At 48.8% G+C, this 12,691-nt stretch overlaps 1 protein-coding gene across 3 annotated transcripts in view; it reads left to right on the top strand.

Annotated features, from left to right (window-relative positions):
* The window catches only part of BRD4 (bromodomain containing 4), a 1,521,397-nt gene that overhangs the window by 605,899 nt on the left and 902,807 nt on the right, over positions 1-12,691 (top strand). For all 3 annotated transcript variants that reach the window (XM_069603884.1, XM_069603885.1, XM_069603886.1), the window contains one exon: positions 2,014-2,312. In XM_069603884.1, coding sequence (XP_069459985.1) covers positions 2,014-2,312 — 299 coding nt within the window. The remainder of the gene's footprint in view (positions 1-2,013; positions 2,313-12,691) is intronic.

The following is a 12,691-nucleotide window of genomic DNA, read 5'->3' as shown; positions in this document are numbered from 1 at the left end:
CAAAAGAAGGGGCTACTGAAGTGGTGTGCTCCAGAGGCCACAATCACAAAAACAGATGAAATACACATAGCAAAACATGGGTAAGCGTGGGGGCCAAGCTCACACTCTTACCAAGTGAAAAAAAAATTAACTCCAAGTCCAGCAAAGCTACTGGGGGATTCACTAGGTGAGGGAAATTGGCCATAAATTGAGAATTCTCCCTAACTGCATCGTGTGGTCAAGCAGTTCGGCAAAGGACTATTTCGGTCGTTCCTGCCGGTGAAGGGTCCGATCCCGGCGTGGGTGCTCAATGTGGTGCTTACTAGGGTCCACCGTTCGAGCCTATGCATTCGGCGCCACTGAAACTTTTCTTGTGGTAAACAGCGTTTCTTTTGGCCTCCGCACGACGAGTGGGAGAGATCCAGGCCCTCTCTTGTAAACGACCTTACTTGACGTTCCACGAGACGAAGGTGGTGTTACGAACGCACCCCTCCTTCATGCCCAAGGTGCCGTCAGACTTTCATCTAAACAAGCCCTTGGTGCTACATGTATTCTTCCCGACGCTTTTGTTGCCAGCTGAGAGGACTTTGCACTTGCTGGATGTAACTAGAGCACTGAAGTTCTATGTAGACCGCACAAAGTGTTTTCGGAAGACATCCCAACTTTTCGTGAACTTTGGCCCTGTGCACCATGGGAAGGCCCGTTCCAAGGCTTCCATTTTCAGGTGGATCTCCGGCTGCATCACCGGTTGGCAAACTGACCGTTGCCTGCCCGCCTGAGAGCCCATTTGACCAAAGCGATCGCTGCAACTATGGCGTTTGTCTGGTGTCCCCCTGCTGGACATCTGCAGGGTTGCTACGTGGAGGTCGACGCACACCTTCACAAAGTTCTACTGCATCGACAGGGATTCCAGGGAGGAGTCCAGAGTCGGCCAAGCAGTGCTGCGCAACCTGTTCGCTTGAAGGTGAGCCTTGTAAGGAGGTAAGAGATGCTTAATGTTGAGCCTTGCCACCTCCCGTGGTTGTGCATGTGTGTACTGTTATGTATTCTTTATTCATGAGCATGTGAATCCATGCCAGACCCCATGCCGGAGAAGGAACAAGTTACTTACCTTTAACTGTTGTTCTCCAGCATGGGTCTGGTATGGATTCCCATGCGAAGCCTCCCGCCTTCCCCTCTGCGGCTCTTCTCTTGGTCCTACTGCCACTTTACGTTCTACCAAATCTGAAGATGTCTGCCAGAGGAGGGGCTTGGGTAAAGGGCTGTCATTGGCTGGGGGCAGTATGACCCAGAGGCCAGTGATTGTTTGTTAGGAGAAAGACAGTTCAGAAGTGAAACTGATTTTTTCCTTACCGAGGATTCCCAGCCTGACGCAGAATATTCATGAGCATGTGAATACATGCCAGACCCATGCTGGATAACAACAGTTACAGGTAAGTACCTTGTTCCTTATTTAATGCTGTATTATGACTGAAGTACTTGTATGAACTGATCGTATTATGTGTGACACACAATATATATTTTTCACTATATCAGTGTAGTGTACACAAAGAGCACACATGGTCAGTACGTTCATTTTGAGCTTGTGTTTTGGTCACCTAGACAAAGGGGGAAGGTCTAGAAAACAAAATGGACAGGTGCAGGATTTAAAAAAAAGCCCATTGGTACTCAAATGGCTACTAAAAAGGTACATTGGGAAACAAATGCAGTAAAATGGTTTGCAACCTTGAACAATCAACACTAGGGCAGAAATGGGGTGCCCGAGGGGCACCCCGCGGCTGGGAACCTTAAGGGCGACCCAATACCATAGGAAAAAGCAAAAAGTTGATGAGGCCCAAAAAATGGCTCTAGAATCCACACTATAGGAATTCTGATTCTGGCTTAAAAATTATGGTCACCATTGGCACTGTAGGAAAACTGGTGGCAGCAAGAGTAAATGGAAATCTAATTATTAGAGTGCAGTTTTCTTTTTCTTTTTTTAATGGATGTTCTACCATAGCAGGTAACTGTTTTTTTTTCATTTTGCTTTTGTAGTAAGAAGGAGCCAACCGTGGTGAAAACAAGCAAACCACCTCCAGCATATGAATCTGAAGAGGAGGAGAAGTGTAAGCCCATGTCATATGAAGAAAAGCGACAGTTGAGTCTGGACATTAATAAGCTCCCTGGGGAGAAGCTTGGACGGGTTGTTCATATCATCCAGTCAAGAGAGCCATCCTTGAAGAACTCTAACCCTGATGAAATTGAAATTGATTTTGAAACTTTAAAACCTTCCACGCTCCGAGAACTGGAGCGATATGTCACTTCGTGTTTGCGAAAGAAACGGAAACCTCAAGGTACCTTAGTTAAACATCAAGGAGCCATTTCAATGTTGCTATGTTGATTAGTAAAAAAGACATTTAAAAAAACTCTTGTTAAAGCAAAATCAGCACGAAGGAGAGTATTGTAAATGTTAGAGTGTGTGTTTATTTAAAAATTCAGAAGATTCAGGTGCATGGAAATCTTGACCATAATCAGTTGACTTCAGTGAGATGCAAAGATATGTACTTTTTGGTAAGAAATGCTACCTACCTGGTATAAATATTTCCATAGCAGACGTTTTATTTATTTAAACATGTAGTATTGAAAAGCATATGTGATGTTCCAGGGAGATAGTCGCCTCTCCCCAAGTGGGAACCACACCCTTTGGGACGAGGGAGGTGAGCCTGCTACGTTGAACAGCCCCTAGGGGAACCGGGTAAGCGGGATTCCTCTGGTAGGGACTCAAATTAAGGAATGAAGAACCAGCAAGGGATAGAAGTACTCATCCCCCCAGTACTAACACCTTTGTAGTTTATCGAAGAGCTAAAATTTATATTGACCAGGTACACCCTTTATTAATGGCTGAATTGGCATCTGAAATAGGCCAGTGGAGATGTGTCCAATGATGGAGCAAGAACGTCGGTGCTGATGGGATAGTACTGCAACCAGCACCTGGAGGGTGCAGAGTGGCGCAGTTCCGACTAACAGCCTGCCGGATCAGTCCAGAGAAACTGCAAGAATGAGTGGGAAGATACTCAGTTAGGCCGAAGAGAAGCCCAACTGAATCATCGTGTTAGCGACCCCGCAGTGACCGAGCTGCAGGAACCTGTGAAATTAACCTGGTAAAATCAATGTGGAGCTCAGATTGGGAATGTTGTGTAAGCAGTTCTGAGATGAGGAGACCTAACCTGATTCAATGTCCCTCCCGTGGAGCAGGGCTCGAGTATGTCCGGTTCTCAGAAGCTCCAGTGAAAAAGGAGGCTGGCAAAAGAGAGCAAGGAGAAGCATACTTCAGGGCGGGGGCAAGAGCCACAGAACACACAGACTGAACATACCCCAGAGTGGGAAGGGACAGTAAAAAGAGCCCATGGGTGGGGAGAGTCTGAAACAATCCCAAAGTGAGGAGTGAGAATGAGCAGAGCCCCAGAGTAGGGTGAGACTGAGAAAACCCCAGACTGGACAGTGGAGACTGAAAGCACTCCGTAGTGGGGAGGTTGTATGATTGAAAGACTGCAGAGGGGAGAAAGGATGAAAAGAAATCGGGAGTGTGTGAATAGGCGTAGAGAAACCTGTATCAGGATACTTAGATAATCTTCCAGCACATTGAGAACGGTCTATTATTTGTTACTTAAACTACAGACGAAATCCTTTACTAAAAGGGATAGGGTTGGGGCAATAGCCAGCAGCTATCCCTTCTAGTGTCTGTCTTTGCTGTTTGAGTTTTAAAAAAAATATATATATTTTTTTTTTTTACATTTTCTTGACCGTGCAGCAGCTCCCTGGTAAGTGTTTTTTTTCTGCATTTATATTCTCCATTTGCCATGCTTGGAAGGATTTCTCCAACTTTTCGCTCATGCCCCCAGCCTTCTCAAACCGTACCTCAACCCCTACCCACCCACTTGAACCAGATTGGTCCAGGATTCGTCCCACGTGACCGCAAGGTCTTTGGGAGTCGATGTTGTTACCATCATTCATTTTGTTTTCCTGATTGAGCATCAGCTTTCCTGGTAAGCACTTGTTTTTTTGTGAATTTATTTTTCCATTGCCGCGCTTGAAGGATTTCTCCTGCTCCAAACCCCCTACCCACACACCTTAATCAGGTTGGTCCAGGGGCCGTCCCATGTGACCAGAAGGTCCCATTTCAGTCCTTCCCAGGGCAGCTTTGTCCGAGAAGCCAACGATGGGCTAGAGGCAAAGGGCAGCACCCCCCCCCTGCAGCTCCCATTCCCTTTTTGCTCCTGTTCACCCAGGGACGCCCGACAGGTCACTCTACAGCAATGACCAGGTAAGATGGTTTGTGTGGGGAGAATAGCCATTACTGTAATCCAGTAAAACCCTGCCACATGTCCCTTCATTTTGCCCTGTAGTCTTCCTTTGTATAATATTGCCAATATGCTGCAACTAGAATAATTGTGGAGTGTTAGGGAGAATTCTCATTTATGGCTAATTTCCCTCACCTAATGAGTCCCCCAGCAGATTTGCTGGATTTCTGGAGTTCCTTTTTTTTCCACTTGCTAAGAGTGTGAACTTTTCCCCCACTCTTATCCATGTTTTGCCATGTGTATTTCATCTGTTTTTGTGATTGTGGACTCTGGAGTGCACCACTTCAGTAGTTCCCTTCTTTTGTGTGTTACACAGCACCTTCAGTGCAGTGACACAGGGTTGTCTTTCAGACTTTCCACCGACTCCATTTTCTGTGGCTGACCACTGTCCGCCCCAGAAAAAGGTAAAGTTGCCATGAACTTTACCTAGTCATTTAACCACAGATCCAGTACACCCCATCGTACATTGAGTACTGGAAAGGGTTACTCCGTATCCCTTTTTATCTGTACCTCCTAGAGCCTTCTTTTGCTCTTTTAACATTTAGTCTTGGCTGGTGGCAGTGGTATCCACCCTAACTTTTCTACTGCGGTTATACTATGTAAACATGGTATTGTTTTAGGCTATTATATTAGCCTCGAACATAAACCCTCTTGACCAAATGTTCTTTCTTTTGGCTCTGGTCGGCTTATAAGCCATTTTTTTTTGTTAGTCCTTCTTGTGTTTTACTTTGCGTGGCAAACCAGGTCTGCCTTCTTTGTGCACCGTCTTTTGGCGGGCTTGTACAAAGAAGCCCTCCTCTGGGTGTCTAGGTGGGCTGAATGGGAGGGAGGGGTGTATTCACCCCCTGCTCAGGGTATCCTAGAAAACCCAAGTTGCACTTTGCCATGATTGGCTGAGGTCCTTGTCTGGGCTGGACAACCCCCCGAAACCCAAAGTCCCCCCACCTGCTGCATGATTGACAGCCAGGCTGTGTGAATGGGGGATTTTCGCATAAAAGGCAGGTCTCTTGGGCTCGAAGTCAGTTGCCACTGGAACTACAAGGAACCGAAGAGAAGGAGACGACTGCTGCAACTACCCTGTCCCAGGAGAAGCCCTGCTGCTGTCCTGAGCTATCTACCCTTCGACGACCAGAGAAGATCCAGTCCGGAGTCTTCTTCCCTTGAGCCTGGTGGGGATAGCCAGCTCATCTTCCACAGCTAGAATTGCTGCACACTGCTGTAGTGGTCCGGATAGCCATCTGAAGAGCCTCTCCTGTTTTAAAGGGGAGCACCTTTTATTCGCCGTTGCTGCTGCTGGCTTCATCCCTGTTTGGTGCAGACCCCTCCAGAGGTCCTGCTTCGTACCAAAGCTCTAGGAACCGTGGGTCTGCAGGAAACCCAACAGGAACAACTGCCGTGGCACCAGCTTCTTCACAGAATAAGGTACTGTGTTCTGGGGACTAGGGTGAATCCCTTTTCTCCTCTTCCAAGGCTTGCCCTTGTCTTTTCTCCTTCTTATAATTTTGGTTCCTTTAACGACAATATCCAAGTACTCCTGGCAACGTTGAATCTTGAACTGTCTGACTGTGTGATCCTCGACAACAGGAACCCAGTTCCACTTGACACTGGGTGTTCTCTGGCTCTGTCTGCCTTGACAAAAGTATTGCATATGATTTTTGCCCCCAACTCTCTCTGGTTAGCCCAGGTGCTAAGTGTGTTTTTGCCCCAGTAATATTTCTTACCGCGGATACGCGTTTCTTTAATACGACCGAGCTGTCAAAAAGTGATCGCATGTGTGTTCCCGGTAACGTCTTTTGTTTCACAACACCGGTCCGCCAAAACATAAGGTACTTACCTTGAGCTATTCTGTGCCAAGAGAATTGATTAGTTTGTAGTATATTTTTCGTTTGGTTTTTAATTCATATAAGTGTTGTGTTTTACATGTGGTTTAAAAAATAAATGTACTATTTTTTTTCCTGAAACTGAGTCAGTGTTTGCTTGAGTCACAGCAATTATGGTCCCCTTGTGTAATCTCTTCTACTGCTCATATACTCTGCTCCTGCTACCACTTTAACCTAGTAGTACAGGCTTATACCAAAGGTGAACTTGTATTACCACTTGTAGTCTTAATTGTGTGTAGTGGTCCCTAAGGGCACTGCACAGGATTCTGCCTAACCTAGGTACCACATTCTTTGAAACCACCTACAATGTATGGAGCGTTTTGTTTTCAAGCACCTTGTACTGTATTTAGCTGTGACTGTAACTTTAGCCTTATCTTGCATCTAGCTGTGAATTTGATTTTCTCCCTGTCTTGCACCTAGCTGTGAACTGATTCGGCATTGTCTTGCATCTGGTTGACGTCTCCAATTCCAGCCTGCAATGCCTCTAGCTGTATCTGTTTTTAGTCTGCAGTGCACCTAATCTGAACGTACCCTTAACCTTGTACTACATATAGCTAAGAGTATATCTGCAGATACCATGGCAAACCAGCTCACAGTCCAGAGGGGCAATCTGATGCACCAGAGGCCCACTCACCCTCTAGACTTCCTCTCGGGGAAACGCACCACCCCACTCCACTCAGCAGCTCTTTTGCCACTGGAGTCCCTGTCCTCCCTGCTCTTCCTCTGGCCTTTCTTCGCCCACCTCTCCTCCCTCCTTACCTGCCTTACCCCTCGTAAGGGAGAATTCTCAAAAATGTGTTAATTCCCTCCACCTTAGAGACACCCATCAACTTTGCTGGATTTTGAGGACTTGAGTTGTTTTTTTTTTTTCCTGGAGTGCGAGACCCTTTTTCCCACTCATGGATTTTAATGTGATTATTATACACAGTTTATTTTTGGTTGTGGAGTCTAACCAACTCCATAGGCATCTTTTACAATTGTCACAAAGCACCTTCAGCGCAGTGCCACAGGGAAGTCTTGCAGATTTCCCATGGTTAAAATTCCTACTCTGGGATCAACTACTGTTTCCCAGAGCATTAAAGTGAAATTGACTTTACTTTGCATTGTACTTGCTAGACCCAGCACACCCGATCTTAAAATAGAGTGCTAGTGGGGTTACTTATACTCCTACGTCCTGTCCCCTTTCCTCCATACTTATGGGACATTCCTCCGTCCTGTGGGACGGGACCGCTTTGTAAAAGCATCCAAAAATGAAAAACATTTTTAGTCCTTGCTCTCTTTCTACGCGGGGCCCGGCACGCGGCCATAACCCTGCCCATCTCAGCTCTGCATCGCCCATCAGTCCTGTTCTCCGCTCGTTCGGAACTGGACGCGAAGATCTTCTTCCCTTTTTTTCTTCCTCTCTGGCTCTCGCTAGCAATCGTGTACTAGTCTGTCTATGGCACCCCGGCCGGAGATAGCTTTCCGGGCTCTTCCTGAGCCGGGAGGAGCGTTGATCGCTCTGTCACCGGGGATTGCCCCGAGGTGCCTTCTGGGGCTAATAATTGTACTGGAGTTTTCTGAGGTTCTCCGTAAGGGGCCCGTGGATACCGGAGCATGCTCTGAGGCCCCTCCTGTGGGGGCTGCTTGTAGACCCTGTTCTACTGAGTCCCAGGGTACCGGAGCTCGCTCTGTGGCCTCGTTATCGGCTTCCCTCAAAAGTACCGGGGTGCGCCCCGAGGCCTTGGCTGGGCTTGGTGTTACCGATCGGATGTTCGAGGCCTGCGCTAGTAAGGCTGTTACCGGACCTGGGTCCGAGTTCCCTCATGCAGAGGCTAAAGTGACCAACATTTCTGAGAGGCCTGGCAAGGCCTTATCGGTGAAAGTTGTTTCTCACTGCTCCCCCTCCTGCTCCACCCGCTCCACCAGTGGTTCCGCCGGCGCCGCCATTGCCCACGGTGCCTCCCCCGACCCTTCCGCCCTTGCCCCTATTGTCCCCCGTGGACAAGGTGGTACCTGACACGGTTCAGCAGGATCCTGACCTGGCGGATGATGCGCAGGGCGATCAGGACAGCAAAGACCAGCCCTGCTCTATTAAAGCTTTTCATGACCGGGTACTGGACATGATGTGCCTATTGGATGTTCCAGTGCCCGAGGTACCCGCTCCGCAGGAGGGTGTGCTTTCGGGGGCATTCACCTAATCTCCTTTGGAGCGTATCGGCCTGTTCTTGCAGAAGGACGTTTTGGGCGAGGTCCGCAAGGGTCTGAGAAAAGCCACACTCTGACTTTTTGTCAATAAGAAAATTGATGCGCGATACAGGCTGCATTCTTCGGAAGAGGTGTCCCTGTCATCTTTTCCGCCCCCCCTCCTCCACAGTGGTGGCTGTGGCCACTTTACAGTCCAGGCCTGCAGCGTCCTCTTCTACGACGGCGACTCAGGTTCTGGGGAAAGAGGACAAACTTCTGGACTCCCTTGGGAGGAAGATTTTCGCTAACTCGGCCTTGCAGTTCCGGCAGGCTAACACGGAACTGGTGTTAGCGTGGCCGAATATGAAGATGTGGAAAGGTCTGTCAGAGTTCGAGGAGTTCATTCTGGTCGAGAAGCTGGAAGACTTTAAGGTGGTTTTATCTGACGCCAGAGTCTTGGACCAGGATCGCTTGAGGCCGTGGCTCATCACGTTGACACGTCAGTTCGGGCCTTGTGCTGGGTGTTGACACCTCTCGACAAACGTGGTTACATGCCCCCAAGTTCTCGAAGAAGGTACAGGACAAGGTGTTGGACCTGCCGTTTGACGGTAAGGAGCTTTTTCATTCCACAACGGATGTGGAGCTCACCAAAACGAAGGACAGCACCCAGACAGCGAAGTCCTTGTCAGTCCTGGTTAAAACCCCTTGTCGGACCCAGAGACCGCTGTCGCAATGCCGGCCCACCTCTGGTTTCAGGGGCTTCCTAGACCGGAAATCCCGCAGAGTGGATACTCCTTCGGGTAATAAATGCCGGAGGCAGCAACGGACTCAGTTTTTCTCCCGCTCCTCAGCCTCCTTCTCAGGTTCAGGTGGTAAGACCACTAAAAAGCCTGCCAAATGAGGGTTTTGCTCGCTGGCACAAAATCCCAGTGAGAGGACGCGTTGCGTCTCATTGGGAGGTGTGGCAGACCATCACCGAGGACAGGTGGGTCTTGTCAGTTGCTCGGGTGGGCTTCCGCTTACCCCACCTTTCAACCCTCCTTTCCAGCAGTCGGGATTGCCCTCCCTAAAAGCCGAGGTGCAGAAACTGCAGGACCTCAAGCTGTGGAACCCATTCCTCTTGGGGAGCGAGGGGAGGGCTTCTACTCCAGGCTGTTTACGGTGCCCTACCCCAACCAGGCTGGCCTGCGCACCATCGTAGACCTTTCCCAGTTCAATCTTTTCCTACCCCAAGAGAAATTCAAGATGATCACGCCTGGCCAGATACGGTCTTCCCTGCAGATGGGCGATTGGCTCAGCGTGGTGGATCTTCAGGATGCCCACTTGCATATCCTGATCTGGGGTCCACACAGGAGATATCTGTTTTTCTGTGGGAGAGAAACATTTCCAGTTTTGAGTGCTTCCTGTTGGCCTAAGTTCGGCACTGCATGTCTTTACGAAGATGTCAGGGATCGTGGCCTATCTTCGTCTGCAGGGTATCCATGTTTCTGATGTTTGTTAATCTGCTTAGAATCGCATGCTGTGCATAGGTCCGCCACCTCAGGCTGTCGGTGAACTGGCGGAAATCTTCCATGACAGTCTCTCAGGACTTGATCTTCCTGGGTTTTCGCTGGAACACGATTGACTGCAGATTGTACCTGACCGGGGACAGAATGGCGGATCTGTTGGCCACATGTCAGATGTTTGCGCAGTCAGAGCATGTCGGCCTAGTGGTTTCAGAGGCTTCCTCTTGCTCGCCTCAAGATGAGAAGGACCCAGATGGCTCTTCTGAGCTCTTGGCTTCAGTCTGTGGATCCGGACTCCAAGTTGATAACGATTCCTGCTTCCATGAGAGCGGACCTGGACTGGTGGTCGTCTCTAAGCAGCCTGTCGGTGGGGGCAGGGTTTCAGGACCCAGCCCCGACGATAACAGTCACAACGGACTCCTCTCTCTGGGGTGGGGTGCGACGTTGGATCATCTTCAGGTCTCGGATCTTTGGTCGCCTTAGGACAAGCTCCTGCACATAAATCATCTGGAGCTCCTGGCAATTTTACTAGCGCTCAAGGCGTTCAGACCGATCATAGCCAACAAGGTGGTCCGGATTTGCACAGACAATGTGGTGTCGATGTTTTACATCAACAAACAAGGGGGCACCAAGTCTCCCCCGCTCGTGGAGCTGTCGATCCATATTTGGGAGTGGGCGGTTCAGCATGGTGTCGGCCACTTGAAGTACACATTCCGGGCCAACTGAATGTCACGCCAGATGCCCTCAGTCGGCAGATTATAGTCAGCTACGAGTGGGAAATTAAGGCTGAGGTCCTCTCATGGATTTTCCTGCGTTGAGGCAGTCCGGAAGTGGACCTCTTCGCTACGGCGGCAAACAACAAGCTTCCTCTGTATGCCTCCAGAAATGGACTGGGAGCCTCCTCTCTGGGGGATGCTCTAGACATTCCATGGCACAATATGAGGGCTTATGCCTCCCCCACCCCTCTGCCTCTAGTTCATTGGATGATTTGCAGATTGAAGAACTCGGTGAACTGTTCTCTTCTGCTCATAGCCCCGTGGTGGCCAGCCAGGTTTTGGTTCTCAGAACTTCAACACCTGTCAGTGTAGCCGCCGATCAGGCTACCGGTGACCCCCTGATCTCCTTCACCAGGGGAAACAACTGTGCACCCCTCCCCACAATCACTCAGCTTGGCGGCATGGTGCCTGAGTTCAGGTCTTTAGAACATCTTAGCCTGTCTGCGGATAACATGCGCATTATCCAGGCAGCCAGAAAACCTTCGACCAGGTCCCAGTACAGAAGCAAATAGCTTAGGTTCTGTCATTGGTGTTTAAAAAAGCAGTTGGACCCAAGGCGGGCTACGATTGACAGTGTTGTCGTTTGTATCCTACTTAGCAGAGTCAGGAGTTCAGGTTCTGTCATGTAGAACTTATCTTTCGCCGGTTTCCGCCTACCTATCTATGGACCAATGTTCTTACCTTCTGTCTAATCCAGTGGTTAAGAGACATTTTGCAGGCTTTACACGCCTTTATCCTCTGATTCGCAGTCCGCACTCGGCGTGGGATCTAAGTGTAGTCCTGACAGCGTTGTGCTATAAGCCTTTCGAACCATTGGCCACGGTGGACCTCAAGCACCTGTCATGCAAGGTGCCCCTTTTGATGGCTGTCACTTCGGCAAGGCGCGTGAGTGAGTTCCAAGCTTTGTCTGTGGAACATCCCTTCTTGGTGTTTCACAAGGATAAGGTGGTCCTTCGACAAACCCAGCTTTCTTGCCGAAGGTGGTTTCTGAGTTCCATCTAAACCAGCCTATTTCCCTGCCGGTCTTTTTCCCGAACCCTGCTTCAGAGGCGGAAAGGGTTCTACACTGTTTGGATGTTAGAAGGGCTCTTGAGTTCTATCTTAACAGAACTTCTGAATTTAGGAGCTCTTCTCAACTGTTCGTCACCTTTGGTAATCCACACGGTAAACCGGCCTCTAAGGCGACTATCTCCTGATGGATTGCGGCCTGCATTAGAGTCTTACACCGTTTAAGGGCTGAATACCTCCTAAAGGTATTCATGCACACCTGGTGCGGGGCAAAGCAGCCGCAGTTGCCTTTCAGAAATATGTCCCCTGGGAGACCATCGCAAAGGCAGCTACTTGGGGCTCCCCATCGGCCTTTTGTAAACATTGTCTAGACCTGAGTTCAAGAGCTGATGCCCAGTTTGGTCAGGCTGTGCTGAAGAACCTGTTTCAGTAAGGTTTTTTTTCCATCCTCCCAAACACAAAGCAGCCACTGAAAGTAAAGTTAGCTGGTTGCCAGTATTGCCAGTGCAGGAGTCCCCCGACGTCCTCCCTATTGTCCCCACGATTGAGGCCCAGGAGCAGTGAGACCTGCAGAGCTGCACAGGAACAGAAGTCTTCAGTTGCATCTTTTCTTCATTACCAAGGTACTGTTAAACAAGTCTAAGTGAATGTACCTCTTACTGTGGATGTGCTTGTAACTTCTGCAACTCGCAAGTTTAATCAGCTTGTGGCCCTACATTTGATTATTCTTTTTTATCAAAGACTCCTGAGAACTTGTGCAAAGACTTTTCCATTTGCTTACCTGAAGTGCTGCATCCTATACAAAGGGTTTTGCCCATTGACTTTGGCTTAGCCTATTTGAATTGAATGACTCTTCTAAGTGCTATCTGAAAGTATTTGCCCAGTTTATGAATATTTGTAATTTCTTGTGTTCTAATAACCTTTGCCTTTTAACAACTTTTTAAGAGTGTTCTGAATGCCAACAGTAAGGTATTAATGTCTGTGGGCCATTCCAAAAGAGCCTATACTGATTGAGAAACTCAAGAGTGTACAGTATT

The sequence above is a fragment of the Ambystoma mexicanum genome, chromosome 3q (genome assembly GCF_040938575.1).
Source record: "Ambystoma mexicanum isolate Mex_15411 chromosome 3q, UKY_AmexF1_1, whole genome shotgun sequence".
NCBI lineage: Eukaryota > Metazoa > Chordata > Amphibia > Caudata > Ambystomatidae > Ambystoma > Ambystoma mexicanum.
This window is presented reverse-complemented; position numbering and strand designations above follow the sequence as displayed.